General features: G+C 33.7%; 1 protein-coding gene across 3 annotated transcripts in view; it reads left to right on the top strand.

The window, feature by feature from the left end:
- POLQ (DNA polymerase theta) overlaps window positions 1-27,370 on the top strand; it is a 92,779-nt gene extending 65,409 nt beyond the window's left edge. For 2 of the 3 annotated variants that reach the window (XM_006905550.3, XM_015596105.2), the window contains 9 exons: window positions 1,221-1,395; window positions 3,788-3,914; window positions 4,533-4,654; window positions 9,476-9,660; window positions 12,146-12,257; window positions 15,635-15,759; window positions 23,350-23,503; window positions 25,802-25,917; window positions 26,375-27,370. In XM_006905550.3, coding sequence (XP_006905612.1) covers window positions 1,221-1,395; window positions 3,788-3,914; window positions 4,533-4,654; window positions 9,476-9,660; window positions 12,146-12,257; window positions 15,635-15,759; window positions 23,350-23,503; window positions 25,802-25,917; window positions 26,375-26,488 — 1,230 coding nt within the window. In that variant the 3' untranslated portion in view covers window positions 26,489-27,370. Of the gene's footprint in view, window positions 1-1,220; window positions 1,396-3,787; window positions 3,915-4,532; window positions 4,655-9,475; window positions 9,661-12,145; window positions 12,258-15,634; window positions 15,760-23,349; window positions 23,504-25,801; window positions 25,918-26,374 lie in introns of those variants that run through there. The other variant, XR_003048547.1, reaches the window with a different exon arrangement.
- The last annotated feature ends 331 nt before the right edge of the window (window positions 27,371-27,701 follow it).

The raw sequence follows: 27,701 nt of genomic DNA, 5'->3' as shown, positions 1-27,701 counted from the left end.
TCAGCACTAATAAGGTGCTCTTTGGGCGTAGTTACAGGGTAGAATCAACTACTTTTAGCTTTTTGGTGTCTTCAAAGTGTGCTGATGAAATCCAGATTCGACATAGCCCACCATTCGAATTTACCTATGTAAAAACAAATTGTTTTATGATTTAGGTGCCCACAATAAATGTGGAGATATTCCAGTATGGAAAAATTGGACCATAATCTCAGTTAGCAGTTGTGTCTTTCCTATCATTTAAACTGGGTAAAGGTTTATAAACTCAGACCTGTAGACATTATTTAATTATTGACACCCACTACTCTTGGCCATTCAATATAATGCAGTTTGTATAGTTATTTGAACTTGAACAAAGTTATGAAAAACATTTTAAAAAAATCCAGCCAATACAAATATAACCTTTTTTTTCAATTCCAGGGCAAATTGTAAGTTTTCCATGAATTTATTTTTAAGTATCTAATTGCTGATTTCAAAGTAAAATTGTTAATCACAATACATGGAAACTGTATGGGAGAGAAGAGAGAAAGGGCTTAATTTTACATTTTTACTGAATGAATTTTCAATAGAAAAATAAGGGTAGAAAGTACAGCCACAGCAGCTATGGAGAGAGCAGTCCAACTTGCCATCCTGTACAATTTTTGACCTTAATATCATTAATTATGACTTGCCTGACTTGGGGAAATTTCCACACCTTCATTATATCAAATGAACTGTTTATTTGATCTCACTGGCCCTTTTTCCTCACAAGTTTCTATTCTTTCTTGGCTCACCGAAAGTATGTAGCGTAGAAAATTCAGTTTTAAAGATAAATGTTCTTAATACAGAACCATGAAAGTATTAGGGCAAAAAGGAAAAAAAATATAACTGGGACACTTCTGATCGTGTGAAGAATGGAGGAGGAAAATATAGAGCTAAAAAGAGATGATGTAAACTATTGGCTGGGGTGTGGGGAGGCAGTTTCTTTGCTAAATTAACATCTCATTGATTTTTTTTAAAAAGGTAGATCTAAACTGGTATTACTCAGCATTAACATGTTTGTTAGAGTTATCATAGTTTTATCATTATGGTGATTTCCAAAAATAAAACTCCCAAAATAATTTTGAGATATAAATACAGGAGTTAGTTAATTTTGAGACTATATTATTTACCTAAAAGAGATTCTAGTTTGCTATGGAATTTGGATAAGAATTGGATCTAACTTTATTATGTTTCTTTGGCAGGATGTTTTAAATAAATTAAAGGCATTACATCCCTTACCGGGCTTGATATTAGAGTGGAGAAGAATCACTAATGCTATTACCAAAGTGGTCTTTCCCCTGCAGCGGGAAAAGCGTCTGAATCCTTTTCTTGGAATGGAAAGAATCTATCCTATATCACAGTCACACACTGCTACGGGTAATAAGAAATCTTAAATATGGATAATATCCAATTTTGAAAGAAAAAAATTTCATATACATTTGCTATGATCACCAAGGGATTCAAGTGTTGATCATTGGGTTCCTAGATACAGAGATGAGATTTAGTAAGATATAATTCTTTCTTTCAAATAGCGTGTAGAGTAACTGGGATGCCTGAAACTGTGCTTTGGATAAGAGTATATCTGGGAATTAAATACTTATTTGAGTCAGTAATCTTATTTAATTTTATTCCCAGCCCTTTTATGAACATCTTAAGATTCTCTCCAAGCTGAATCTAAGTAGGTGTGAGGGGCATCTGTATAATAAGTGAGCATCTTGTTTTCCTCAATCCAAAAAGAAACCTGTAGAGTCCTTTGGGTGACTCATGACCCTCTTGGGGTAGGTCTGAGTATAATCTGGTGAGGAAGAAAGCATTCTTTCTTAGGCAGTGCAGAACTCTAAATATTTGCCAAATGCAGCGTGCAGTGGAAGAAAGGGTAGTATTAACTCTTTCATAAGGGAGGCAGTTTAGATTAATGGTATAGAATTTGGGCTTTGATATCAGGTTTTTACAATGTTTGCATACTGGTGCTATGTATGAATCTTTAGACAAAATACTTAACCTCTCAGTGCCTAAGTTTCCTCATAATAAAGCAGGATAATAATAGTTCTACCTCACTGGATCATTCCGAGGATTAAATAGGTTACTATATGTAAAGTGCTTAGAATTGTGCATGTACTTGGTACGTGACTCCTTATCAGTTGTTGGTGTTACTAAGCATGGAGGTAGCATGAGGAGCTGCTTTTCTCTCTGCTTATTTTTTGTTCTAAACAACTTCTCTTTTCCTTCTCTATTTAGCTAACCTCTTGGTTTTTAGCCATTTCTTGCCTTATTGTAATTTCACTTTGATTTTGAAACGTATACTAATAATGCTGTAAACTTATGTAAAATAAATCTTTGTTGGTGAAAAAAAATAAAGTTAGAGTTTCAAAGGTATTGCACATTTAATTGTTGCTTATAAAACAGAAAGTAATCAATTTCTTTTTTCCTGATTGGTTTGTATCGTGCTGTGCCTACATTTAAAGAATATATTAGAAATACAAGTTTACCCAAGCATAGCAAGGCCATTTCATTATTAAACTTTATTTCCATGAAGTTATATTCATGTTTTATAATTTATTTTTGCCACCTTATTAGTCTGCCAGTGTTACCTCATTAATTCAAGTAATAGACCTGACAATTAACTATTATTATAGAAAAGAAGACAGTGTCCTGAGGCAGAAAGAGACTTAGATTCCTTTCTCTTTTATATGTTAGCTTCTTAACATTGAACAGGCCATTTAATGATAATAAATATATTAATATCTACCATTAATTGAGCACTAATGTTTGCTAAAAGCTAAATAACAAGGACATAATATCAGGGGTTAATTCAGAAAAGCAGTATTCTAGATACTTAAAATGTCTTATTCATCAAAAGAAGATAAAATTATGTATAGTAACTACTAGAGAGCTTGTTACAAGGGTGTATCACAAAAGAGAGGATTTCGTGTCACTGTATATGTATTATAAACACTGCAAGAAATAAGAAAAACCCAAAATCACTTACTTGAACTTTTTGAACAATGCTTATGTGTTTCAGAAAAGGTCAACCAATAAGTAAACAAATAATTTGTAAGATATTTGGGGGGAAATAAAGGCTGTAAGCACTTAAATAGCTTTCTGTTTCCCAGAAAATTCATTAACCACCTGCTTCTAGTCTCTAGTCATGCCAGTGTTAGTATTGACTCTCTTGATGAGTGATGATGATGATGAAGAAAACTGGCCAGTTAATGCCTAGAAAGGGATGCTCTAATCATCACCTCTTATTGCTACTCCATCTCTTGCATTAGCTAACTCCTCTGGCCCAGTTGTCCCTTTTCAGCACTCAGTTGCTCTTTTGCTCCAGATCCTCTTTGTATCTTGCGCATTCCTGTTTTTCAAAGCTTTCAACAGTCATGTCTCCCAGGATCCATTTTATTAGTCTTCACTCAATACAACTGCTAACATTTTATAGTGCTGACATCTGGTACTCATTTTAGCATAGGAATAGCTCAATTTATCAAACTACTTCTCTTAGGCTTGTTTGCTAAAGAGCTAGGTTAATGTAAAACTGTATTGTAGCTGATTCATATATTCACTTACATTGGGATTGGTCTTGTTCTTATTTTATCATTCTTAGGCACATGAACACATGAAAAATATTTCATTTAAATATAAATTTAAATATAAATATAAATTTCAGCAATAATATAACATACATTTTAAAGATAATTCAGAAGATAATTACTCTTAAAATAAATGTCATATTCCTCCCCTAATTTTATATCTTCATTCTGTTTGATTTTAGGACGAATAACCTTTACAGAACCAAATATTCAGAGTGTGCCAAGAGATTTTGAGATCAAAATGCCAACACTAGTAGGAGAAAGCCCACCTTCTCAAGCCCTAGGCAAAGGCCTACATCCCATGGGCAGGTAAACTCTATTTGTTTGTATTTGCAATAATATACTTATGTAAGTATGAATGGCTCAAAAATAGCCTATTGGACAAAATAATGAAATCAGTTTTCTGTTTCAGGCATAGGCATTTCTATTCCAGGCATTATTCATTTCAAACCCTGAGTCTGTATATAAAGAAGCTAGTTGATGATGAAAGGCAGAAAACCTGGACCACTAGTTAAATCAAACAGCATATACTTATTTAAGTCAAATACTAAAGAGAAGAGTTTAGCAATGTCAGGAACATTCCTCCTTCCTGCCCTCTTCACATACACACAAAAGGAAGAAAAAACACAGTTAATTTATATTAGATTTTATAATTTATATTATATTGGCCAAAGAGATTTGTTGAGTTGAGCTAAATATTAGTGAATTATCTCAGAAGCAGTTTGTGGGAAAAGCTATTACAGAAATGTCTTATTTTCTGTTTAATTGAATGTTTACTAAAAAAGTCTAGTATCTTTGTAAAGCTTTAAAGCAAGTTTCCGATAATAAGTTTCTTAGAAGGAAATAGTAACTTTACTGAAAAATCAGACCTTTTTCACATATTTGAGACTGCTTCACATCCAGCTGATGATGTTGTTTGCATGACAGAGCAGGAAATAAAAAGGGTTGTGGCCTGAACCCTAGGCACCAGGCACAGATGGAGGAGAGGGCCTCAGATGGAGGAATGCCATTTTCCGTCAGCATGCGACACGCCTTTGTGCCTTTCTCAGGTAATGTGGCTGATGATTTTTGAGCTTCTCATTGCTGTGGGAATGTTTTTCAAAGCACTGATAAAGCCGGTATTATGAGTAAGACTCAGAAGTGTGCATTGGTCCCTCTATCTTTCCTCTCTTCTATGTCGTCTGTTTTTCCCTTTTGTGTTGCCAGATTTATGTCAGTCAGTCATTGTCTTCATGATCTGCTCTTGGTGGTATATGCTCATTGGTAGCAGTTTGCTGAAACCATGTTTTCGAAGGTCACTGTAAACCTGTTTTGGAAAATCCAATGGATTTTTTAGTCCTCATCCTCTTTGACTTCTGTGTTTGTCACTGTTAATCAACCTTCACTTTCCTCAGTTTCTCACCTCCCTTGACATCTAAGGGCATACATTTTTTGTCTCTCTTTCTGATTTGCTTTGCATTTTGTGTCTTCTCCTCTTCTCCAGACTGCTGCTTCCTATTACATGGGGTAACCCCCAAGGCTATCATCCTTTACTTGACCTCTCTGCAGTAGTCTAGCCATAAACCTTTTTGTCATTGGAACATTTGAAAATCACGATCTAACTCCTATATCATCCCTACTATTAACATACATATTTATTCTTTTATGTTTTGTCAGTTGGCAGATCTGGGTGAGTGCAGTTAACCATCTGAATTTGAATTCTGTCAGAAATATATCGTCTGAGAGTGAATTCAGGTCTATGATAGCATAACCTGCTTGGCAAATTTCAGTTTTTGCTTTTTAAGTGTGAGCTATCAGCATTTTACTGTTGTAACCATTTTTAAGTATTCAGTTCTAAGGCATTAAGTATATTTGCATTGTTGTCAACCATTACTATTATTCATTTCCAGAACTTTTTCATCTTTCACAACTGTAACTCTATACCCATTAAATACTAACTTTCCCTCCCCTACTCCCCAACCCCTGGCAACAACCATTCTACTTTCTGTCTCTATGAATCTAACTACTCTAGTATCTCATATAAATGGAATCATACATATTTGTCCTTGTGTGCCTGGTTTATTTCATTTAGTATAATGTCTTCAAGGTTCATCCATGTTACAGCACTTATGTCAAAATTTCCTATCTTTTTAAGGCTGAATAATATTCCATTGTATGTGTATACTTCTTTTACCTGTTCATTCATCAGTTTATTCTTATATGAACAATAAAATTGTATTTAATGCAATGATATTTTATACTGCTTTTGTTTGTAGTTTTTAAATAAATTTAAATTAAATGTATATCAATTTAGTCTGAGAACTTTGCCACTTAAATGTAGTGTGTAGTTCACTTACATCTAAAGTAATTATTGATATATGGTTGAATTTAAGTCTCCTAACTTGTTATTTATATTTTATTTGTTCTATCTGTTCTTTATTCTTTTTTAAACTTTAAATGACTGTTTTTATTATTTTATTTTATTTTCTGTATTATTTTTTAACTATATGTTAGATATTTTAGAATTAGCAATATGCATCACACTACATCTATATCACTTTATCCATAATGTGCAGTTTTTTTTTACCATTTCTCTTTTCCTTTAATAAATTTAAACTATATGACTATTATAAACTCTGCTATATAGTTATTATTTTTGCTTTAAACAGTCTGTTGTCTTACAAAGGAATCAAAAACAAAAAAGTGTCTTTTCTGACCACTTCTTACTGTCCACTTTATACCATTTCTAGCACTCCTCGTTTCTTGGAGTATTTTCATCTATTATCATTTTTCTTCAACTAGAATACTTCCTTTAAGATTTCTTGTAGTGCAGTTCTACTAACAATGATTTATCTCAGCATTTCCATATCTTTAAGTAATTTTATCTCACTTTTGAAAGATATTTTTGACATAGATTTCTAGGTTTACAGTCCTCTTCTTTCAGCGCTTTAAATGTATATTTCCATTAGCTTCTGGTTTGCATCATTTTTGAGAAGTACACCACCATTTTTTCTTGCTATTTCTTCAAGCACAGTGTATCTTTTATCTGAATGCTTTTCTGATATTTTAATTCATTATTCAGTTTTAGCAATTTGATTTGGTCATGCGTCTTTGGGTAATTTTTCAGCTTTGCTTCTGAGATTTTCGAATTTGCTGAATTTACTGAGTTTGCTTTTTAAAAAATCTATGTACTTATATTTTTCATTAAATTTGGAACATTTCAACCATTATTTCTTATAATATTTTTGTCTGTATCTCTCCTTGCTTCCTGTTACTTCAAATATATGTAAGTCATACCACAGATCACTGAAGCTTTAATCTTTTCTATTTTATTCCTTTCTCCCTATTTTTTTCACTCTGTGCTGCAATAGATATTTTCTATTGACTGTTTTAAAGTTCGTAGATCTTTTCTTATTCAGTTTCTAATTGCTGTCATATCCTCTTAGTGATTTTTACATTTCAGATATTGTACTTTTAATTTTAGAATTTTAATTTTATTTTTTTGTGTAGTTTTTATTATTTTATTGCAATTCACTATTTGTTACATCATTATCTCCATGTTTCTTTAAGTTTCTGGACATGTTCATGTGAGCTCTTAAAATTTCATCATCTCTAATTTCTGGGTCATTTTCTATTGATTGAATATTCTCCTGTTCAAAGTTACATTTTCCTAGTTCTTCTTATGTCTAGTATTTTTTTATTGTTTGCTGGATACTATGCTTGCTACTTTGTTGACTCTTTAGATTTTGTAGTCTTCATTAAATAGCATTTCTTCTCACAGACAGTTAACTTTCACATTGGCTTGATAATTTGAGACTTCGAAAGGTTTTTTTAGCAAAAGTTTAGAGCATCCTTTACTCTAGGGCTAGATTAGCCTTGATTGTAAGGCATGGTCTTGCTGGGGTCTCGATGTTTGAGTTCTGTCAGAATTTCCTTTCTTTTTAAGGCTGAATAATATTCCATTGTATGTATATATTTCCTGGCACATAGTAGGCTCAACAAGTTCTACCTTCAGTCTGATCAGAGCTTGAACATCTCTCAACACGCAAGCAGGTATTGTTTAAACTAGTTGTTTAGCTGACAGCTGTGTGATGGTGGTTCTTTCTTTGGTAGTGGTTTTTTCTTTAGTCTTTGTTCTTTGCCTGTTCCCTGCACAGCTTAGTATTTGGTCAGAAATCCAAAAGGATTACTATGCATATTTCTGACACTCCTTTTATGCACAGCTTCTTCCTCTCCAAATTTTCACAAATTCTAGGCCCAAACTCCAATCTCTGTTTCCTTAGCTCAAAAAAACGATAGTGCTTTGTTTCATCTCTCCTTCCCTGCAATGCATTCTACAAAGTGCCTCCATTCACAAACCTAAGAGAGTTGGATGGCTCACACCGCCTCCTCTCTCCCTCCTCCTTCTCAGGGATTATATAGTCCCTGCATTGCCTGTTGTCCAACATCTGAAAACAGTTATTTCATGTATTTTGTCCAGTTTTGTCTTGTTTATGGCAGTAAGACCATAAAAATTGTGGTTGTTTTAAATCAGTATTTATACATTTTTAAATCAATTATTCATTCACATATTTCAGAAATCAAAATATGTAAAAGTTATATTGATAAGCTTTGCTTTTTCCCCTGTCTTAGCTATGCTATTACCTACAATTCTTATAACTACATATGTTTCTTATATATCCTTTCAGTATTTTATGTAGATATAAGCAAATATGAATAAGTAATATTTTCTTCCCCTATTCTTACACAAAGATAAGCATTCCATGTACACAATTGCATGCCTTACTTATTTCATTTAATATTTTTATGCTGGAGATTTGTGATTGTCAGTAAAGAAATTTGTACATAAACCTGTTTAATCTGTGTGTGGATAATCTGTGCAGTAATCTGTGGCCTTGTTTGTTGAGTCTCAGAGTAAAAACCTGTTTGATAGGTATTGTCAAATTGCCGTCTAATGGGGGACAGTTACCATTTACTTCTTAATAACATATGAGTGTTCTTTCTCAGCCTTGCCAAACTGTGCTGTTCAACTTCTGGATTTTTGCGATATAAGAAGAGAAAAATTGTTTCTTGCTGTATATTTAATTTGCATTTCTTTTACTATGAATGAAGTTGAGCTTTCTTTAATATGTTTAAGGTTCTTTTGTTTTAATTATTTTCATGAACTCCTTGTTTATGTTTTGCCTTGGTCTTGATTTGTAGCACCTCTTTTTTTATAATATAGCAATGAGTTCTCTGTAATATCAGTTGCAAATATTTTGCCTACTTTTTCTTTGACTCCACTTTTATTATTTTTTAATTTTGTTTTTGCCATGCATATCTAATCCACAGGTAAATTATCTGAATCCTCTTAAATAACTCTTCTTCACATATCAACCACTTGATTTTTTTTCATTGAATATCTTTGTTTTTATCAAAGTAGATCACATGCTTCTCTCCAGCCCACTTAAAGATTGGAAACCAGTTTCTTCTTTCATTCATTCATTGAACAACCATTTCAGAGCCTACTATGTGCCAGGAACTCTCAAGGTTTTCTATAAACTGCAAAGGACAATTAAGTTTCCCATACCTAATGGTTCAGTGCTATGTTGGAGAGGCATGAAAGAACCATCATTTCAGATTGTGTCAGGTGCTGTGGGAACACTGAGGAAAGCACTGCCTTAGTGGTTAAGGAGCAGAGGTCAGCGGTGGCTTTACACATATTACATATATTTGAAAGCTAAATGAAAATAAAGTCATCTAAGTTACAGAACTGAATTGCATCATTTTAAGGGCAAGATTTTAACTTTTGGACACATGATCTCATAACTAAATTTTCGTCATCCTGCTCAATTACATAAAACTTGGATTTTTTTCTTGTATCAGGTTTTCTAAAATTATTTCTGCTTCAGGTGGTTTAATATTAGCTGCTGATTACTCTCAACTTGAATTGAGGATCTTGGCTCATTTATCCTATGATCAACGTCTCATTCAAGTATTAAACACTGGAGCTGATGTTTTCAGGAGTATTGCAGCTGAATGGAAGATGATCGAGCCAAAGTCTGTTGGGGATGACCTGAGGCAACAAGCAAAGCAGGTGATCTTCGTGAACATGCTTAACATAAATGAGGAGAATTTTAATGATTCAAAAAAATGGAAAAATTGTCTCAATTATTTGTAGTTGAGGAATGATTTTTTTCATCTTTGGATCTTTCAAACCACATTCATCTGAACTGTTTCATGGTATTCATTATACTATCTTTCATAGAGTCAGTAGAAAGAATCAGATACACAGTCTGAGGCAATTTAGTGTTAGAAATGCCATATGCATTAGTAGTAGATATTGTGGTAGTGGTAGTTGTTAATTGTGTGTGTGTGTGTGTATGTGTGTGTGTATTTTTTAAATCTCTAGTCTGTGAGCATCCATATTTTCATCTTTCCATTTTCATACAGCGTTGAGCCACAGTGCTTTTTATAAAAAGGTACTTTCTAAATGTTTGTTGAAAATAAATATTGCTGGGCTGTGGATTATAATTAGTAATTGATAGCATTTTAGTTTGAGGCCATTGGTTAGCTAATTCACTTATGAAACTTCATACTGCCCTTGGACCTTTCAAGTGAGTCATTATTAGTTTCTACTCCTGGATGACTGTCTGGCACAGAGCATGTTGAAGGCCACGTTTACACCATTTCCAGGCCTGAATTAACACTGATAGTTCCTTACTTTATGGCCTATGGGAAATCTGATGCCATTTTCAAGAAAGCAGGATTGTTGGCTGAGGTAAAGGCACACCACTCCCAATTCTAAGATCCTGCTTTACTAGTTTTATATTTACTTCTAGTTATTCGCAGCTGTAATCTGTAAGCTGTATTAGGCATAAAATACTTTTCACCACTGTCTGTTTAGCACCAGCACTTGTTTCTTCCATGCTGTAAGAAGTCAGCTTTGTCTTCTCTTTCTGTGTAATCTCCTCTGGAATCCTGCATTTAGCAAGAATCAAACCCTAGGTAAAACAGCTACTATTCCAATATGTAATCCTCATAATAAACCTATGAAATAGGTATTATTATTATCTTCATTTTATATAAGAGGAAATTGAAGCACAGAAAGTAATTTGCTTAAGGTCATATAGCTATAAGTGATGGAGCCAGGATAAGTTCCAAATGACAAAACTTAGAAATTCTGACTCTGTAACCTAAACATTTATCCATTGATGATAGCGGCCTCTATTTAATAATTTCTTGCATGATTTAATAGTGTTTATGTTATCCCATTTTTTTCCTCCTAAATCACCATGCACTGAATCATCTAATCCCAAGTCTTACTGAGATCTCCGCTAGCACTAAGTAATGTCTGAATTAAAAAAATATATGGTATTACAACAAAATAAAGCATAAAAAGACCAAAAGAAAAGAAAAAAAGAGGGAAAAAAATCGCTCTCAATGTATTTAAAAAAAGGAAAAAACAAAATACCTCTAGCTCTGTCATCACATTGAAAGTATTTTGGAATTTTGATAATCATTTTTTTGTTCTTTTAAAATTGTATTTAAAAATATTTATGTAGGGCTTGCTTTGTGTCATGGAGTTTCCTAAGCACTTAACCAATAACTCGTTTAATCCTAACAGTCTCATTAAATATTACTATCTTTATTTTATGAATGAAGAAATCAAGGTAGCTTGTGCAAGACAATGCATCTTGTAAATGCTGGAACTAGGATTCAAACCCAAGCAAGACTTATTTTAAAATCAGGGTTTCTTTATTGACCTATTTAGACTATTTTCCTTCATGACACCCAAAATCTCCTCATGAGTTTGTGTTTAATTCAAATAAATTCTGCAGTTGTAAGATTTCAGGTGGCTGTGAAGTGAAGAAGATATATATTCCATTAAGTCTTTCCTTTTATCAAGCCATGAAGCTCTTTTAGTGCTGTCTAAGAATGAGGAGAGGGATGTTTATAATACTTTTCTCTTTCCTGACTCCTAGGCATTTCTTTAAGCAGAAGTTAATGAGGTATTGTCAGGAATATAAAGCTGCTCTGAAGACTGCTGGATGAATGAAAAAGAGTCAGAAATAAATCTTCCCTTTTAAATCATTAGATTTATTCTCTTAAAACAAATATTCATATTCATTCATATTCCATCCTTCTTTTCCTTCCTCTCTCCTCTCCCTATCCAAAAATATTGCTAAAAGGCATAAAAGATATTCATTGGATATCAACTTTTATAGCTCTAATCCACCAAAAGTAGTTCTAATAATTTCTTTGACTCCCCAGAGGGCCTCCCGAGGTTGGAGCGGGCAGGTCTCCCCTCTCAGACTGGGACTTGGAGGGAGGGCCCGAGCGTCTCCACTTGGGACCTGCGGCTCCTTACGGTGCCAGGATCCACCCCTACCCCTCAGATTGGCCTGGTGACCTTCTTGGCAGTTCCCACAGGGTCAGGTACGGCAGGGGATGGGCACCCCCATCCCCAGGTTGAAATAAAAAGCTTACTGAATTTCAGTCCTAATGAACTTTTTACATTTACATTTTATGTATAGTTATAACCTTTAATTTACTTACTGAGTGTGAATACTCCCTTTCAGATTTGCTATGGAATCATTTATGGAATGGGAGCTAAGTCTTTGGGAGAGCAGATGGGCATTAAAGAAAATGATGCTGCTTGCTACATTGACTCCTTCAAATCTAGATACACAGGTAAAGCCTTGAGTGTTAATTATCTTCTAGGTATGATTCTTCTCAACTATCTTTCCATATTATTAATTTTTTTAAAAAGGCATTACATATATTTCTATTAACATTTCCATTAATCAGATGTTTTCATCAACCATTGCTAATTAAATAACATTGACCTTATTATGATTATTTCATAAGATATACTTTTTTCATAAAAGTAGAGATCAAATGGAATAGCAAAGTGTGGTTAATTTATGTGCTACTGTGTCATTGTGAATATCTTATAAAATCTTGAAATTGTCCAGTGCTTTAGGTTTAGGTAGCTTTAATTTGAAACAGTAAATCATTGATTAAATGTACCAGAAGCTGTAAGAGAACAAATGCTGTTTTAGTTTATCATTGATACAAATTATCTTTTCTTTTGGCAGTTTATTGAGTTATAATTTCTATAGAATAAAATTCACCCTTTTTAGGTGTATAGTTCTATGAATTTTGACAAATGCACACAGTCATATAATCTATACCACAGCCAAGATATGGAACCATCACCCGATCACTCCAAAAAGTTCTTTTATGCCCCTTTGTAATCAACCCTATCCCCAATCCTCAAAAAGAAAACTTTATTCACACATGACATGATCTTGTACATTGAAAATCATATGAATTTTACAAAAACAACTACTAGAACAAATAAGTCAATTTAGCAAGGTCCCGCCATACAAGATCAATTTGTAAAAATCACTTGTAGTTCTATATACTAGCAACAAATAATTAGTGTATGAAGTGAAAATAAAACTATTTACAATAACATCAAAATACACAAAATACTTAGGCAAAATTTAACAGAGTATGTGTAAGACATCACTGAAAACTCCAGAGCAATCCTGAGAGAAATTGAAAAATACTTAAATAAATGGAAGGTTTACCATGTTAATTTATTAGAAGGCATAATATTGTTATGATGACAGTTCTTTGTAAATTGTTGTATAGATTCAGTGCAATATCAGTCAAAATTCCATTAGTCTCTTGGTTGGAATTAGACAAGTTGACTGGAAATTTATATAGAAATTCAAAGGGACTAGAGTAACTAGAATAATTTTGGGGCGAATAATACAGTGTGGAGTACTTACACTCCCTGGTTATAAAATTACAATTATCAAGACAGGCATAAGGATAGACATAGAGAACAATGGGTCACAATAAAGGGTCCGGAAATAGACCTATACATGTATGGTAAATTGATTTTTAAGAGTTGTCATGGTAATTCAATGGAAGAAGAGTGGTCTTGTCAACAGTTGGTGTTAGAAGAACTAGATACTAGTAGGGGAAAAAGTGAACTTCAACTTTATTTCACACTGTGTTCAAAAATTAACTTGATATGGAGTATAGACTTAAGAGTAAAAGCTAAAACTCTAAATCTTCCAGAAGAAACAAGAGAGAAAAGCTTTGAGACACTGAGGTAGGCAAAGATTTCTTAGGTGATAATAACATTGAATCATAAAAGATAAACATTAATAAAAAACATTAATAAAAATAATTAAGAAAATGTAAAGGCAAGCCACAGACTGAGAGAAAATATTTGCAGTTCCTATTATCTAACAAAGGAGTTGCATCCAGAATATGTAAAGAACTCTTACATCTCACTGCTAAGAAGGCAAACAGTCCAATAACATAAAGGTCAAAGATTTGAGCAGACATTTCACAAAAGAAGATATCTGAATGACCACATCAAATGTTATCATCATTAGTCATCAGGAAAGAACAAATTAAAACCACAAAGAGATACCATTACAAAAACACTGGATAAAATTAAAAACATTGTATCTTTTTTACATTCCTGGTAGAGATGTAAAATGGTACAACTACTTTGGAAAACAGTATGGCTCTTTCATATATAGTTAAACATACACTTAAGCATTTGATTCTGCAGTTTTACTGTTGAGTATTTGTCTAAGAAAAATGAAAACATATGTCCAAAGAAAGATTTGTACGTGAATTTTAGAGTAAGTTTATTCATAACAGCTCAAGGTCGGGAACGCCTAAATGTCTATCAATAGGATTATGGATAAACAGATTGTGATATATCTTTGTAGTGCAGTACTACTTAGCAAAAGAAGGCAGACAAAAATGAGAACATATAGTATAATTCAATTCTTATGAATTTCAATGACAAAAAACTAAGATATAGTGTCATAAAGTACATCAACGAGTGTTTGAGGCTGATAATGGAGATCTGACTGTAAAGGTGATGAAATGTTTTATATCTTTTAGTGGTTGTTATAGGGGTGTATACATTTGTTAAAATGCATCAAACTGTTCACCTGAAGTCGGTACCTTTTATTGTATGTAAATTGTATCTTAAAGTTGATTGTTTTAAAAGTAGTTCTTGCAATCTCTTAATATTGGAAGGCTTCCTGAAGATTCAAGTAAGAGCATCTATAGAGCTCTTAAATTTTATTTTTTTCCTTGCTCTTCACTCAACAATATCACAGTAATTCTTAAAGAGAAAAAGATAAGAGCCTGATCGCTTTCTGAGTTTTCATGCTAATAGTAAAATATCACCAACAGCTTCACTTGGCAGGGTTTTCTCCTCTTCTTTTTACTCACAATCTCCTCAAATGCCTTTTCTGTGCCAGCCCCACAACAAATCCTCAAATGAAGAGTTTCAATTAGAGACATTAGTGTTTATTATTTAGGATGAACAGAGCTATGAGAAAGCAGAGATTACAAATATGAATAAAGATAAGTCAGCATAGTCTCTATAATTGATCGTGCTTTAAAGAATATAGAGAAAGGACCTTTCTAGCTCATGAGACAGAAATGAGCAATGAAGAGGTTGGCTCACTTGGAGCAGGGAATTCATACTGGAGCTATATGAAATATGTTTGAATATTATACTATACATAGTCTTTTTTGAATTTTTAAAAGTGGGTTGTATATGGCCCTAATGAAATATTATAACTCATGCATTAATTTCAGTTAGGTCCTATTTGGATCAAAGCTAAGATGATAACAAGGAGCTATTAGAATGTTTTAAGACTAGAAATAAGAACAAAGAGTAAAAGAGGATTAACATGATTGAAGAACAGAAACCTGTGAAAAGTAGCATGGGATACTCTTAAGATCCTAGAGTGAAGCTACCTAGTTCGTTCTGGAGTTTAGTTTCATATTTTTATTTTTCGTTGTTGGTGGTGGTGGTATAAAAAACAAAGAGATTATGTCATTTCTAAAGTCCCTTTTATTTCTAACTTTCTGAGTCTACAAGATAGTGAATGAAAGTTTATATGCAAATTTTGGTGTGGTATTAGTGGAGTCTTGGTATATATCACTATTATTGAAACTATTGAATGAGAGTAAGAATGGACTTTGGGTATAATTATTATTTTTTTTCTTTGTAGGGATTAATCACTTCATGAAAGAGACAGTGAAGAATTGTAAAAGAGATGGGTTTGTTCAGACCATTTTGGGAAGGCGTAGATATTTACCAGGAATTAAAGACAACAACCCTTATCATAAAGCTCACGTATGTTGAAATTTCTCTGGATTTTTCACTTAAAATTTCAATGATATATACTTTTCAACAAAGTCTAAATGCTGCTCTTGTGCCTTACAGGGATCACTAGTGTATTAAGTGTATCTTCTGTTTCATTAAGGATTCTTGCCAGTATTCACTGAACACAGTCTTTGGGAGACTAATGTAAATATGAGTTCACTCAATAATACTTCAATTAAAGATGTTCTGTTTCAGTAAGCCAATTATTTATTAACTTTGGTAACAAGTTATAAACTTAATTCTTACATTTGCTAATTGTTCTGTGGTTCAGAAAGCATATCCGAATTTGTCATCACACCAGATTGCAAATGTCTTCAGAGATTAGCCAATTATTAAATTGTGAATTTTTTTGACTCATTCTACTTGTTTGTTTATTTTAAAAGCGCTCATCATAGGTTGATACCTGAAATATTGAAGAAGGCTATTTTTAACACCAATTTAAAGACTTATTGATGGTATTTGCTCAAATTATTATTAAAATCTCTTCCTGAAATAATTGGAATTTCTAAAAATATTTTATATATCTGAGCATTTGAGTTTCTATTATAGTCCAGATCTTCCTATTTTAACTGGTTGTATTTTGCCCTTCTCCCATACTTTTGCACGTTAGTGTCCACTACATATTACATGTAATGAAAATACTCAGCCTCCAAACTTCCAAATGCTGTCTGGAGCTAGAAGCCGTCAGAGTGCTAATGCTCTTAGGGACTGTGGAGGAATAATTGTCTTTTGTTTCTCTTCACTCTCAGGCCTCCCATTTATCCACATACAGACACCAGATGTTTATCAGGCTTTTACCATCTCTTAAGTGAACTAGGCAGTGTAGTTGATGCACTAGAAAAACAAGTTTTAAAATTATTAGAAGAGATAGAGCAAATTAAAACTATATAAAAATAACAGGTATACTCAATTATTTAGGTGTCAAGGAGGAGATAGAACTTGAACAGATTCTTAAAGATGATTTAAAATTTAGATTATTGGGCATGAGAAAAAGACAATTACACGTGACTAAGAATTTGAGTGAGGATAGGTTAGAAGGCAATCTGGTAGGAATGGACAGTTTGAGTTGTCACTTAGGGGTAGATAATTTTCTGCTTGTCAGTTGGAGCCAGATAGTAAGAGGCTTATAATGTAAGGATGAGAAATTTGGATCTGTTCTAACAGGAATTATGTTTTTTGGGCTTTACATGAGGAAAAATGGAAGGTAGAGATATTAATGTAAATGAACAATATAAGTTTTTGAAACCTAATATTTCTGTAGCTAAAGATGCGAGAATAAGACTTTTGATGCCCAATTTTAGGAGTTGAAGATTTAACTGATTCATTATATAGTTGCTGAGAAAAACAATGTCCAACCCTCTGGATTAGGAATAAAGTAAATATAGCCAGATATATTTTTTGGTTTGGTTTGGTTCGGTTTGGTTTTACTTTCTGTTTAATTTTTACTGTATTGAAAAACTTACATAGAAAACGTACGGAAAACAAATATAATCTCAGTAGAATATCACAGGGCTACACTTTTGTAACCTTTACCCAATTCAAGAAATAGAATATTGTCAACACCCTAGAAGCCCTCCTCATGCCTCCCTCCTTCTAATACCCACCCCTTCCCAGAAATAACCACTATGATAACTTCTAACATTATAGTTTTGTTTTATGTATTATTGACTTATACATACATTATATATGTGTATTCTCCTGTGTCTAGCTTCTTTCAACATTACGTAGGCAAGTCACTCATGTTTCATGTGGGGGTAGCTGTATAGTACCCTATTATATGGATATACCACAGTTTATGCACTTTTTTCTGTTGATGGGCATATGGGTTTCCAGTTTAGAACTACTGTGGATATTGCTGATTTAAACATTCATTTCCAAGGTTCTTGGTGCACATATGTTTCCATTTATGTTTGGTAAAGGCCTACTCATAGAATTGCTGCTTATCTTCAGCTTTAGTAGAAAAAGCCAAATTATTTTTCAACTTGGTGGTTGTAGCGATCTGTCTTTCCATCAGAAATGTATGCAAGTTCTTATTACCAACATTTGCTATTATTAGTATAATTTTAGCTATGCTGGTGGGTGTAAAATAGTATCTTGTAGTTTTAATTTGCATTTATTTTGGTGACTACTACTGAGGCAAAGGAACTTAACAATTTAGTTATATTTTTCTTGGGAAAGTGCCTATTCAAGTTTTCTTGTTCATTTTGTTGTTGTTGTTGTTGAATTGTCTATCTTTTTTCTTATTAATTTGTAGGAGCCTATTATTGATTATATGTGTGGATAATATTCTCTCCCACACTCTGGCCGTTTTATTCTCTTACTGGTAATTTTAGATGAGGAGAGGGTATTAATTTTGTTTATTCTTTAAATTTTTATTGAGAAATAACATACTTGCAGTAAAGAGCACAAATCATAAGTGTAAAGCTTGAAGTTTTATATATGTACATATCCACATAACTACCATCACAATCAATTATAGAACTTTTCCAGCATCCTGGAAGGCATCTTTATGCTCCCTCCAAGTCAATCCTGTCTCCTCTGTACACACACATAAAACTATAGGTTAATTTTGTGTGAACTTGAATTTTACTTAAATACAATCATACTATATGTCTTTATTAATTCTAATGTCAGCAGACATTTGGTTATTTCCGTGTTTTGGCTATCATTAAATGAAGCTATTATGAACATTCTTGTATATGTCTTTTGGTGAAAATATGCATCCGATTCCATTTCCTTAGAGTGGAATTTCTGAACCATAGAGTAAGCATATTTTTACCTTTAGTGTATACTACATAACAGTTTTGTAAGAGTGTCCCAAGTTACGGTGCCATCAACTATGTATATTGTACCTATATTCTTGATATCATGATCTTTTTAATTTTAGCCATTCTGGTAACAGTGTAATGGTACCTCGTGCTTTTTCTTTTTCTTTTTGCTTTTTTAATTTGGTTTTTCTTGATGACTAGTGATGTTGATCTCCTTTTTAAAGTGTTTATTGACCATCTGGGTATCTTCTTTTGTGAAGGGTCTGTTTAAGTCTCATGTTTATTTATTTATTTATTTTTTGAGTTGTCTGTCCTTTAATTTGATTTATGAAGTCCTTTATATTTTCCAAATATAAGCCCTTTGCTTATGTGTATTTATCAGTCTTTTATATTATTGTAGTGCTTTCTTTGATCTGCTTAAGAAAGCTTTCTCTACCCCAATATCAAGAAAATATTCTCCAGAAATTTTTTGTTTTGCCTTTTACATTTATATCTACAATCAACTAAAAATTGATTTTCCTGTATTATGGGAGATCGAGGGTTAAAGTCCCTTACCCCTATGGATATACATTTGTCCCAAACTATTGAAAAGATTGAGCTTCCGCAACACTGCTCTGCAGTGATGACTTTGCCATAAATTAAATAATATGGATATGTCTATTTTTGGACATGTTATTTTCGTCTGTTGTATGTGCTCATTTTTGGACAGTGCCACACTGCCTTAGTTATTGCAGCTTTGTAAGAGGTCTTGATAAATGGCAAAGTACGTTTTCTTACCTTGTTTTTTTTTTTGTTTGTTTTGTTTTGTTTTTCAAGAACGTTTGCCTGTTCTAGGTTCTTGGCATTTCTATATAAATTATAGAAGCTGCTTGTGAATTTCTACACAAACACAAAATCCTATTTGGATTTTTTAAAAATTTATTGTAATTGCTTTGAGTTCATAGATCAAGATGAGATTAATGAGCATATTTATAAATTTGAGTTTATAATCCATGAACATTATACATTTGCCCATTTAGGTATTTAGATTTTGTTGAATATTCTCAATAATACTGTGTAGTTTAGTGGAAGAGATCTTACATATTTTTTATTATATTTATAGCTTTTCAAAAATTTGAAAAGTTTTGATGCTATTGCAAATGGTATCTTTTTAAATTCTTTTCCTTTTTTACATTTTCTAACCCTTTGCTGCTGGTACATAGAAATATAACTGTTTTTATTGTTGTTCTTTTGTCTACAAACCTTATAAATATTACTAATTTCAATAATTTATCTGTAAGTACTTTTACATATTCTATCCACATAGTTATCGTCTGCAAGAAACGTAATTTTATAATTGGCTTTCCAAACCTTATTTCTCTTATTACTTTTACTTGGCTTACTAGCTAGAACATTGTTGAATAGAAGTAGCGATAGCGAACGTCTTTGCCTCTTTTCGGATCTCAGAGGGAAATTTTAAACAATTTACTAATCAGTAGAACTTTCCTTTAGTTTTTTATGTGCCTGTGTCAGAGAAGGTAATTTTCTCCATATATTTACTTATGGCCATAGAGTCTCTGTCACAACTACCCAGCTCTGCTGCTGTAGTGCAAACACAGTCATAGACAATACATAAATGAGTATGGTTGTGTTCCAATAAAACTTTATATACAGAAACAAGAGATGGGCCAGATTTGGCCTGCAAGCTGTAGTTCGCCCACCCCTGGTCTAACTGTTTCTTCTTCGAATATAATCTGCCTTTTTTTTCTCTAAATTGCTTTCAATACAGTATTTTTCTGATGGATTTCCAGCAGATTTTCCGTGAAGTGCCTAATTGTGTATGTGTTTTTAACTTATGTGTCTCCGTGTGGATGTGGGTGTTTAATTGATCTTTCTTTGAGGATTTTAGGATTTCTTGACTCTGTGGCTTGATATTTTTTGTTAACTTTGGAAAATTCTTAGCCGTTTCTACTTCAGTTATTGCTTCATCTCATTCTATCATCTCTGGGACTCCTGTTATAAATTATTAAACTTTTAAAAACTTCCTCATGTTTCATATCCTCTGGCATTTTCCATTTTTATATTTCAACATGCTTAATTCTGGATATTTTCTTATCATATTTCAATTTATGGATTTTCTCTTCAGTTTGCTGTTGAACACAAATTTGAGCTTTTAAGTTCTAAATGATATAGAACTTTTCCAGCATCCCAAAAGGCTTCTTTATACTCCTTCCCACTCAATATTTTCCCCCGGCACACACACACTAAATTATAGAGAAAGCACTATTTAAGTGCTTTCAGTTCTGTTTTTTTTTTCAGTTCTAGAGTTTTTATTTTGTTATTTTACAGGTATTTTGTTCTCTGCTGAAATATTCAATTTTGTCTTTTATTTTCTTGAATATATTAAACATGATTATTTTATAGTGTAATAAGTCTCATACTTGTATCCCTATAGTCTATTTTTGTAACTTTTTTAAAAAAAGTTTTCTACATAAACAGTTATATTGTCTCAACTTCTGATTGTCCTGTTAATATTTTATCATTTCAAACATTGTATATGAAAGAGTATGGATGTAATTTGAAGTCCGTATCATGATATTACTTTTATTTAGAGGATTTACATCTGCTTTTGGCAGGAGACTAGAATGACCAACAATATAAGGTTACTTTGATCCAGCTTCAGGGATAGAGATGATTTGAATGGTGTTTGGACCAGACTATTTTTAGTTTATTGTGTTTCCCAGAGTGTTAGTTTTGGTGTTGCAATTTGATGATTTAGCAGACCTCTTTCTCCCTGTTGGGCCCTGAACCTAAATGTTTGTTCCCAGACCCCTTGGGATCATCAAGCTCTGCTTGGCTTCTTAGCCCCTCATCCATCTCTTCTGGAATCTATTGATTTCCCTGGAAGAAATGATGGCCTCCAATGCCAATATCACCTCTTTGATTTCCTTTTTCTCCTAGCTCTCTGGGGTCTGTAATTCTTCACTTTCTTTATAACTGTCTGATTCACTCAAAGAGATATTTTCTGTTCAGCTTTTCCAGTTGTTATCAGTGGGAGGGTTGGTTCTAATGACCTAATCTCCCATTACCAGAAACCTGTATTTTTATTTACATGAAAAAGCCCTGGTCAAGAAGGGACTGAGAATGTAAGACACAAAGCCAACACTGCCAAGTTTTTTTATTTTGTAGGGGAATCAGGGAAATATAATATCACGAGTGAAGTATATATTTTAGTCATATTTTTGCTTGCTTATATCAGTAAAAATAACTCCCAAATTTCAGTGGCTTATAGTAAGAAGCTTTATTTTTAATTCATGTTACAGTTTGGCTCTCAGCTGAATGTGGCTCTGCTCCATATTTTCCTCATTTTGAAATTCAGAATGAAGGAAAAGTCCCATCTGGGATAGTCCTTTTTTTGTGATAATGTTGGATAGTTTTTAAAACTTATTACATGTGCTGTATGTTAGTTTCACTCACATTTCATTAGCAAAAATAAGTCAAGGCCATCCTTTTAGAGTGGAAAACACTTCAAAGCACATGGCAATGGGTGGGGTTACCTAACTTCACAGAGAAAGGCAGCAAGTAATAACAACAATAACATAATCCATTATACAAAGTTTGGAGAAGAGACAGTAGAATTGTGAAATTTAGTTACTCTTTAAACAATGACAACTGAATGAATATAGAATGGATTCATCAGCATCTGACAAAACAATAGTTAACTTTTTAAAAAGTCTGTCTAACAGGTATTTAACACAGTAGGAGTTAGGTATAGCTTAGGTGAAAGAGAACTAGAGAACACCTCTCAAGTTACATAGATCTCTCCAGTGAGGAGACCCTTCCCATTTTCTGAGACTTTTTGGGATAATAGGAGTGATATTCATGGATAGGTTACACTTTGGATATTAACCCAGATTCCATTCCTACTGCCAAGAAGCTCATGGCAGCAAGTTTCAGTGAAGTTCTAATTTAATACTAGAGATCTAGGATCTACATTTTGCTAGCAGCTAATGATTAGCCCCAGTAGCCCATAAAAACCTCTGATTCATACCAGAGGGCTTCAGACTTGCTGGGGCCAAACTCTACATAGGACCAAGAAGTCACCGATATGAGGGATGTACTTGGAACATTCCAACCCATATCATAAAGAAGGATATTAGACTTGTATCTATGTAGAATTAAGAAGAGTTGTATTTTGAGAAATAGTTACTTTAGAATGAAGTTTTATAACAGCTAGAATATTGATGATATATGTTTATGAAGTAAAATAATTTTGAGCTACTAAATATATTTTAAGTGTAATGCAGTTTTTGGTTCCTGAGTGTTGAAGATATCTTTCTTTCTTTTTTTTTAAATTTATTGGGGTGACATCAGTTAAAAAAATTATATAAGTTTCAAGTGTACAGTTCAATAATACATCATATTAAATTGCATTGTGTGTTGACCACCTGAAGTTTTACAATTCAATAATACATCATATTATATTGCATTGTGTGTTGACTACCTGAAGTTAAATTTCCTTCTGTTACCATATATTTGACCCCCTTTACCTTTATCTACCTCCCCCATAAACTGAAGCAATGTGACCAGTTTAGTCTACTCTCATGTGGATCATAGCCCAGAATCTAAAGCCCTGGATCATTCTAATTGTTATTCTTAGGATGTGGCTTAATAGTGATATCCTGGATCACATCTCGGTCCAGATTTCCAGTCTGGTCGCAGATGTGAACACCGATCTGTGGATGGTAAAAGCGGGTATGAAACTATGTTGCGTATCTGATGGAGCACCTGTTATTGTTACTGTTTTTCATAGGCTGAGCGTCAGGCTATCAACACAACAGTCCAAGGTTCAGCGGCCGATATTGTCAAACTAGCCACAGTTAACATTCAGAAGCAATTAGAGACCTTCCACTCAGCCTTCAAATCCCATGGTCATCGGGAGAGTATGCTCCAAAGTGACAGAGCAGGTTTGTACATAAATGAGGCCCTTACTATGAGATTGCATCAGAAAAGAAAAGGGGAAGTATTTTATATATAGCTCAGCAGTTCTCCAGCATTTTGGTCTCATGATGTCTTTACACTCTTAGAATTATTAAGATCCTAAAGAGCTTTTGTTTACGTGGGTTATGTCTACTAGTATTTACCATATAACATGGAAATTTGAAAACATGGAATTTAAAAATGTTTATTAACATTTTAAAATAACAATAATAAACTCACCATATGTTAACATAATAACATTTTTATAAAAATAACTACATTTTTAGGACAAAATAAAAACGATGAGTGGCTTTATTTTATATTTGTGCAAATCCCTTTAATGTCTGGCTTAAGAGAAGACATAGTTGGATTCATTTATCTATTTCTGCATTCAATTTGTTGCAACATAACCTGTTCTGTAATCTCTGGAAAACCCTTTGTACATATAGCCTAGGGTGATAAATGTCCCAGTTTATGGGGCATGGGTGGGTTTTCTAGGATGTGAACTTTCAGTGCTAAAACCAGGAAAGTTGGTCACCGTGCTGTACACTTAGGAGAGAATGAGACTAAAAAAGGAAAATAGTCTCTGTGTTACTATGAAAATAATTAGATTTTACAGATGCTTTGAAAGGGTCTCAGAGATTCCCTATGGTCCTCAAACCTCAACTTTAAGAACATGTTGATTTTACTGTTCATGACTTTTCTTGTTCTCTGAAGTCTGGGAATATACCCTGAGTTGACCTCCTTATCACGTACATTTCTTTGCCAATATCGTCATCTTTTCTTGCTCTTATTTTAAAAATATTTTTCTTACAGTCTCTCCTTATTCCTTGGATAAATTATTTCTTTTTCTAACAAGTACGTAGAACTTTCCCTTTTCTTTGTCCCATGGCCATACTTCTGCTTTAAATAGCATGTTTTAAATTTTCCTGGGAAGAAGTTAAGAAGGTTTGGAGCATAAAGGGGAAGAATAAACTGCTTGAGATGGGGTAGAAAAGGTAGAGATCAGCTGTTGAAGATGGAATTTGCTAAAAGAGACATACATATAGATTATAGGGAATAATACAGCCAGTTACATAGATTTAAATATGTTCAGTTATATACAAAAATACATAGATATTAAAACCCATTTGCCCATCAAATGGGGACTGTTAATTTTATTGTCTTCAATCTCTCTAAAAATTTCTAAGGCCAATAATTCAACATTTTGTGTGTGGGAGTGTGTGTGTGCGCACACATGACAAACATGTATATACACATATATATGTGATTGTCAGCCAGACTGGCAAATAGATGCACAGCCTTTGCAGCCCTGGTGTGGAAGCAGCTTGCCATGGCCTCATATGCTTTTGTTCTCTTACCCTATGAGAGCCACCTCTGAGAAAACTTGGGCTGAGAAAACTTAGGCTGCAGAACTCTGAAGGAAGCACCAGGTATTGAGGGAGATGGTAAGGTATTTGTGCTATCCTGTTGGATACCTAGGAAATTTAGATGGCAGAAAGAACTGCTGTGAGATGGACAAACAATTAAAGGCAGGTACTCTAAAGATATTAATGTTGAACCTTATTTTAGTGATTAGAAGGGCATAATCTGTACCACTAGGCCCAACTAATTAGGAAATAGTAACTAAGTCTAGTAAAGTGATTTTTAATCATTATTGGAATAATGGGGTTTTTTGAGAATCTACTGGAAGGTATAGATCATCTCCACAGAAAAATGAACAGAGTGTAGACTTGTACATTTAACTTCGAAGGATTCACGCTCTCTGAAATATACATTTGGACCTTAGGTTTAGAATTACTTGTCTAGAGTGTGCAGTCCAATTGGGGAAGCTCCAGTTCTACCAGTGACACTTATGGCAATAAAAAGATATCAGGAACTGTCCTTTTTATAAAATACCGCCTAATGACAATACCAATTCACTTTCTCGGAGCAGGAATAAGTCCTCATTCTATTCTGGTGCTATTTCTCAGAAAAGATGGTAGTGGGGACTCCATGAAAAGAGATGTTGGTTGTTCATTAGAGGTAAGTTAGACTAGATTTTGGAGCAGAGGTCTTCAAACTCCATTTACTGGCTTCTTTTTTAGACTCCTCCTTTCTGGGAGGAAATTGGTAGAGATTTAGTTTACTTGCTAAGTAGGCGAGGTAGCAGCCAGCAAGTTCTAAATCTTATGTGTTTTAATGTCTTAATTAAAATTTCCTAGAGTTTCTCAAGATCTCTGAAAAAATATTCTCCTATGGCAGAGTGACATGCTTATCGGTTTTGCTCCTTTTTTATGGGGTAGGATTGTTACCAAAGAAAACACTGCAAGGAATGTTTTGCCCAATCAGAGGAGGCTTCTTCATCCTTCAACTCCATGATGAACTCTTATATGAAGTGGCAGAAGAGGATGTTGTTCAGGTATTTTTACAGTGTTTGTGTCCATTCTATAGAAAGTTAGGACACTGTAAGTCAGGCTAGGTAGCATGAGATTTCTGGAACCCTTCCTGAGCCCCAGGATGGCGATATAAATGTTGGGCCCTTAGGGTAGAGAAAGAGTTAAGAGTGCTCAGGGTCATAGTTGTTGTTAAAGATGTTCCTGATACTGGGATTTTTTTTCTAAGAGACATTAGATGAGACTTTGGAGTCTTGACCCAAGGGATTCAAAGCTCTGAGCATTACACCTGAAACTGGCAGAGCTCCTTCCTGCTTAGACCAGCTTGGGATGCCTGGTTCTTTTCAGAAGTCACATTTTAAGCACCAAGTGAAGAGCTCCAGTCTGGCTTATCACCTCAGTGGGTGGTTTGGGAACATTCTTTGATTGAGCAGAGAGTTTGTTAACCATTTTTCTTCTTTTATTTTTTTTTCTTTTTGTTAGGTAGCTCAGATTGTCAAGAATGAAATGGAAAATGCCATAAAACTTTCTGTGAAACTGAAAGTGAAAGTGAAAATAGGTGCCAGCTGGGGAGAGCTGAAGGACTTTGATTTGTAATCACACAGTTGATTAAGTCCTCCTAGGGAAGCCTTGTGTAGGTACAATCACATGGAAAGAATAGAGTACCCTTTCCTTTTCATGAGAACAGAAATCCTCAAGTCTTGATGGGCTTAGTAGTTTTATAGTGAGAACTTCAAAATGTACATGAGAGTTTATTCTCTGTAGTGTGAAAAATCTTTTTTGATACAAAATACCAAGCTTAATGATTATACTCACTCTCAAAGAGTTATCTATGACTGGCTGGAAGCAGGCTCAGAACACGTTTGAAATATGCACTTAGCACTTTGGGTCCTCACCTGTCTAGGCTGAGCATAAAGAAAATGGAACAGCTGCCTCAGGGATATTTTCAGTCCTGTCCAGGATTCAGACACTTGTGTTATACACCCCAACAGGAGCCATAGGCAGATAAGGATTTGATTTCATATATACCACCAAGGTTAGGCCTTGTGTGTGGTTTTTCTCCCATGTCAATTTAAGGCTACCAAAGTAGCATTTCTAAATAGCATTGGCTAATAAATTGTGAATTGTGAATTGTAAGACTTGATATAGATATAATCTAGGAATGGATTTTCATGAAATGCTGTTTCTTCTTTTTCTCTCCTTATTTCATGCTATGAATGTATTTGCAATACTTAGGTATTATAAAACAAGCTATACCTCTTCAAGAGGTGTCCTGTTCTGTAAGAGCAGACATTTATATTGCAGTTTAATATAGTACTGCCAGAGAAGGAAAACACCCTCTTATCGGCCCCTTACTGACTCTTTCTAAGTTCGTGGCATGGTGAGAATACCCACCCTAAAAAAATTGTACTTTAATAATCTCAGTCAGAGGTGTATAACTGACTCTTTGCTGTTAAAATAAAATGTATTTATGAGAAACTTTCTGTCAGCAGTTCAGTTTTTAAACTGTTTGGTCTAAGGGTATGAGAAACCTGTGTCCCATATTTACTTATCCTGTAGTTTGTTCAACCTCTGTGCACATAGGAAGTGTTTATTATATCCTTATTAAACTATCAGAAGAGCTCTTTTAGGTTTACTAATCAGAATTTTTAGAAAAGACAGTTGCTCTTTCAATAGTTGTATATTAGTGCACGAGATACTCAGACATGTTTTTTGAGGGGGAGTTAGAGGGGGCAGAAGATGGCAGAGGTAGGAGGGAAGTTCTATTATTATTTCTCAAGTTTTCTCCATGTTCACCTGTACCACCTGT

Source organism: Pteropus alecto, unplaced genomic scaffold (assembly GCF_000325575.1).
Source record: "Pteropus alecto unplaced genomic scaffold, ASM32557v1 scaffold251, whole genome shotgun sequence".
Taxonomy (NCBI): domain Eukaryota; kingdom Metazoa; phylum Chordata; class Mammalia; order Chiroptera; family Pteropodidae; genus Pteropus; species Pteropus alecto.
Note: the sequence above shows the minus strand (reverse complement) of the source record. Positions and strands in the feature narration are given on the sequence as shown.